The sequence below is a fragment of the Gigantopelta aegis genome, chromosome 5 (assembly GCF_016097555.1).
Source record: "Gigantopelta aegis isolate Gae_Host chromosome 5, Gae_host_genome, whole genome shotgun sequence".
In the NCBI taxonomy this organism is placed as follows: Eukaryota; Metazoa; Mollusca; class Gastropoda; order Neomphalida; family Peltospiridae; genus Gigantopelta; species Gigantopelta aegis.
The window spans coordinates 36298052-36303841 of NC_054703.1; the positions used below are offsets into that span (position 1 = coordinate 36298052).

At 34.3% G+C, this 5790-nt stretch overlaps 1 protein-coding gene across 2 annotated transcripts in view; it reads left to right on the top strand.

Annotated features, from left to right (window-relative positions):
* Positions 1-523: 523 nt before the first annotated feature.
* Positions 524-5790, top strand: part of LOC121373702 — a 57591-nt gene continuing 52324 nt past the window's right edge. For both annotated transcript variants that reach the window (XM_041500436.1, XM_041500437.1), the window contains exon 1: positions 524-629. In XM_041500436.1, the coding sequence (XP_041356370.1) occupies positions 558-629 (72 nt within the window). In that variant the 5' untranslated portion in view covers positions 524-557. The remainder of the gene's footprint in view (positions 630-5790) is intronic.

The window sequence follows — 5790 nt, forward strand, 5'->3', positions numbered from 1 at the left end:
TAGTGAATTTTATGTTTATTATGATGAATTTTTTTCTTCGGAAAGATATCTGCTTGTTACTTGTATTATAATGATACATACACCGTTTGCCAGAAAGACGTTTTGGAGTATGGCACTATGGAATTGAATGCAACCACTGTCATGAAAATCATCAAAATGGGTTACTTTTAGGGTTAGCGTTAAGAAAATCATGCAGTAATGATAAGAGTAATTAATTTTGTTCAAATGTAACTTTAAAAAAAAAAATATATATATATATTTAAAGAGGGAACTTCATCATAATAGAAGCCTACGTGAATAGTAGCCTGCCTTTCAATAATTTAGTAGTCAGGTTTGAGAGCATTGCGAAAATAGAAGCCTAGGCCTTCTGTTAAAAGATTTACGGTACATGTATATATAGTAAATTGTATTGACATACACATATATGTATAATACTTCTTTTTAATAATAATTACTATTTGATTTTTTTTCCTTCAGGTTTTAGACATAATAAATAAAATAGACTATGCCAAGTGAGGCAAATTTGTCTCTGTTGCTATGGATGTGATTCTGTTGCTATGGAGATAATGGACAAAAATGAAAATGTTACAAATGGACAATTGTCAGAGACAACCCTGGAGAAATTGGGGGTGAGTTGAAAATGTCTCTTTTTTATTTTTATATATATATAAATAATATCATTTCTCCCTTTACTGTGTGAAAGAAAGGAAAGGAATGCTTGTTTACAACACCTCAGCACATTTTAAACTATATATATATTGAGATTATAATGCACTTTTGGACAGTCAAGACAGCACATACCATGGTCTTTGATGCACTGTATTTCCTGTAATTAATATGTGCTGTGCTTCAAATATAAGCACTAATGACTAATTTGTTCATTGGTTTGTCTTTAAAATAAAATAAAATTGTTTATTTTAATTTTAAAATTAAAAATTAAAAAACAAAATTTTGAAAAAATAAGTTCTGGTCTCCAGTAAGCATTGTTTTGGGATCGTTTTGAAACGAATGTGTTTGGGCACATATTAGAGGAAATACGGTATCTGACATGGAGTGCTGGTTGGGACAGGAAAACAAAGTCATGAAACCACCCACTTTAAAATGTACATCCCAGCCCTCCATTGCTGTTTAACTTCCTGAACACTCCATATTCTAGACTATAAGTGTTCTAGAAACATGGTTAAAAAAATGCTTTTGAAAACTCTTCTTTCTTTTTTTGTAATATAATTAAAATTTGTTGTCATATTTTCTTTCTGAGTTCTTTAAATTTATATAATTTGTCTTAGCTTAACGCCCAGTGACCAATGTTTTATTTGTGCTGGGATGTTGCTCAGTACTCAATGTACATTCATTGTGTGGTTCATTTATTCATTCATTGCACTTTGGTTTGCAGGTTTGAAAAATACTGTTTGGTTTAAACAAAAAAAACAATCTGACAATGTTACAAAGTACATCTAGAGATTATTATACCAGCTTGTGTGTTGTACTGATTTTACAAAACGAGTGGCAGGATTTTTGTATTGCCCGAGCGAGAGCGAGGGTAATACATGAATCCTGACACGAGTTTTGTAAAATCAGTACGACTCACACGCGAGGTAATAATTTCTTTATTATCCATATTGATATTGTTGTTTTCTTTATGAATATCAATACCCAACTCAAAATGTTTCAGCCACAACTAGAAGGAGACGACGAAATGACATCATATTTCAAATGCACAGTCTGAGCTAGGAGAAGCAGCATTGCTTCCCAAAATTACGTCATTACATGTGTGCTTCATATGATTATTATTAACTCAGTTATGTTGAACCATATGGATAATAAATTATTTCATGAAACCCTAAAAAACTCCACAAAAACATTAAGATTATTTTAAATAAACATTTTAAACAACTTTACATAATGTACATGTATAAGTACACCATATACATGTATGTAGGACAAATGACAAACGAGTTGTCATGATTGTTATTATTGGACTCATTTCGGAAAACAATACTATTTACATGTAGTTGACCTAATAACTTAATCATAAAACCCTGTTAATGTTATGACTAAATAAGCCCAAGGCACAAATGTGTGGTATGTGATTGCTTTGTTTATATGTATATCTACATGTAGTGTTACACATACCTGTGATCTACAGAATTTGTGTAGCATTGTTATTTTATATTTCACGTGGGGGGTGGGGGTGAGGGGTTGATTTAGCTCAGTCAGTTGAGTGCTTGCCTGAGGTGCTTGCGTCGCAGGATCGAACCACCTCAGTGGATCCATTCAACTTATTTTTTTTTCTTTTCGTTCAACCAGTACACCACAACTGGTCAAAGGCCGTAGTATGTGCTTTCCTGTCTGTGGGAAAGTGCATATAAAAGATCCCTTGCTGCATTAGGAAAAATATAGTGGGTTTCCTCTGATGACTACGAGTACGAGTCAGAATTACCAAACGTTTGACATCCCATAGCTGATGATTAATTAATCAATGTGCTCCAGTGATGTCGTTAAACAAAACAAACTTTAATTTCATGTGCAGGATTTGAGGATAAGGGTGAAAAGTGTTCATTATCATTGAAAATAGGAGGCTTTTCATTCATTCATTCATTTCAACTTATTTTCATGCTTAAATATCCAATTAAGGTTCAAGCACGCTGTCCTGGGCACCCCTGTCTTGGACAGTGGGTTAGTGGTTAGTGGGAGAGAAGTCTGTGTAGTGATGTTACACGTACCCATTGAGTCGTTAAACTCGCTCTGAGTGGGAGCCGGTACCGGGCTGCGAACCCTGTACCTACCAGCCTTATATCCGATGGCTTAACCACGACACTACTGAGGCCGGTAGTAGGAGGCTGTTTGAGGTGTATAATCGTAAGAAAAGTTAAAGTTTGTTTTGTTTAGCATTTTAGCACATTGATTTATTAATCATCAGCTATTGGATGTCAAACATTTGGTAATTTTTACGTATACATACAATGTAGTCTTAGAGAGGAAACCTGTTACAATTTTCTATTAGTAGCAAGGGATCTTTTATATGCACCATCCTGCAGACAGGATAGCACATACCACAGCCTTTGATATACCAGTTGTGGTGTACTGCTGTGGCCTCTATAGTATTTAAATAACCCAGTGCTTTGAAGTTGTTATTGCTAAATTATAAAAACTGTGAATGTGGTACACACACACACACATATTTATCCTGCATTCACTGTATACATCAAATTGGCAAGATAAGATGACTAGATAAATCTCTATATTTTCAGTCACTGACCAGAAATATAGGTCATGTAACATACGTCCGACTCAATTGGTATTTTACACTAGATTTTCAATAAACATAGTCTTTAAATCATTTGTTTTGTACAGCAAATATAAATAACGTTTAGTTTTGTGATAACTATGCAAAACTTGTATATTTATTTATGAATTAGAATTTAGAAATGCTTTTTGAATGTTGCAGAATGTAGCTAGTGTCTTACAAAGAATGACGTTATGTATCTTGTATGACATCATACGGCAAAAGCATTGTTAGGTTGATGATACCCGATTTGCTTACACAAAAATGGAATATATAATGATTTTTGACTATTCATGTAGGATTGCAGGATAAAAGAAATAACCGTTTACTGCCTTAAGATATTGACTTTATCCAGCTTAGGTCAAATGTCGAATGTTGCTCGACAGAAACTCGCAGCATTGGCAATTCTAAGCTTCACAGGATAAAACCGATATATTATGGCAGTAACCAGTTATTCTTTATATAATATATGTGTACAAGTGTACACAACAGCAAAATGAGGCAGTGCTTGGGCTTAATGATTGATAATTCAAACATTTTCTGTTGTCAACCTATATATTTATTTATTTATTTTTACATGGTGGTGATACAGACCTTGGTTTTTAAGGTGCGCGGGTGTGCTCACGCTTGTACAGTGCACATAATTTCAATCTAACGAGTGTGAAAAACAGCGCATGTTATACTCGACAAACTGTGCACGTAAAATAAATTTGTATATTTATTTCCACAATTTACAAAAACCAACACTTTTCATAGCTTATTTAGCTAATAGGAAGGTCCTTTTATTAAAACATTAAACATTAAAAACATGGGAGTGGCTTCCATGCAGTCGTTAAACTGGTATTTCTCTTTGTTGAACAAATCAGGAAATACTTGTTTAATAAGCAATTTTGTAGACGTACCAGTCAAAATCCAATCTGAGCTACTTGAGCTACCTATTTGATTTACGGTATTTTGGAGAGTGCAGTTTTTTTACTTGCCTTAGCATATTGAGGTGTATGATTTTCCACTCACCTGGATTTTTCAAAAACCAAGGACTGGTTATTAAGCATCTGTACAAGTTTATAAAAACAGCAGCCATGAATGTGGTTCTTTCATGTATACAAAACTGAATGGTGAGGTGCAACCTAGAGTCACTGAAAATCACCCATTCTGTCTAATAATGAACTCTGGAGGCGGAGTTACGAGAAGATATGTTATTTCAATTTTATTTTGAAACGTACCATAGGCATCAGAAAATAATATTATTAATATGTCTTGAAGTTAAAATGAATTTGATCTAATTCCGGTATGTTGCTGAATTCCACAAGTATATTTTAATTGATGTATGTATCATTGTATGTATACATGTTTTCTGTATGTGCAGAAAGCTCAACAATTCCAGAATATAGTCATTACATAATTGATAATTGACATTTTAGATTTTTAACAATAAAATATAAATACAATTATGTATGTTTACCTATGTTATTATATTTTAAATTGTGTTGGTGTGTTATCTCAGTCATATTATATAGAAGACTATTATACATGTTATGACACATGTACCTGTACTTAAACTAATAAGATTATCTGGTTTTAATATATATTATACATCATTACATGTTATACATTTACCTGTAGTTATATTAATCAGATTATCTAGTTTTAATATAACAAATAAACCAACACAAATTTATATATATTAATAAAAACAAAATGCACTTGATGAAAGCGCTTAGAACTATGAAGTATTGGCACCTATTCAACATCCTTGTTGCATTCCTGTTCCATGATTCAGTGGTGTCTATTTTTATGTGTGTGCACCATGTTTTGTGAAAATGTCAGCCAACCCAGCTGTATGAAAGAAATGTTTTTATTTAACGACGCACTCAACACATTTTATTTACGGTTATATGGCGTCAGACACAGGTCCACACAGATATTGAGAGGAAACCCGCTGTCGGCACTTCATGGGCTATTCTTTTCAATTAGCAGCAAGGGATCTTTTATATGCACCATCCCACATACAGGGTAGTACATACCACGACCTTTGATATACCAGTCGTGGTGCACTGGCTAGAACGAGAAATAGCCCAATGCGCCCACAGATGGGGATCAATCCCAAACTGGCTGTGCACCAAGCAAGCGTTTTACCACTGGGCTACATCCCGCCCCCCCCCCCACCCCACCCCACCCCCACCCCCAGCTATATGTGTCTTAAATACAAGTTTTACCGTACAGAATAAGACGCATTTCATGTCAATGTTCTGATGAAGATTAATAAGTCTCGGATCTTAAAATAAACTCAGCTATAACTACAGAAATAAACTTAATGGTAACTTGGCCTTGGTGGTGCCATGGTTAAGCCATCGGACATACATGTAAGGCTGGTAGGTACAGGGTTTTCAGCCTGGTACCAACTCCCACCCAGAGCAAGTTTTAACGACTCAGTGGGTAGGTGTGAGACCACTACACTCTCGTCTCTCTCAATTCAACTATAACTACAGAAATAAACTTAATGG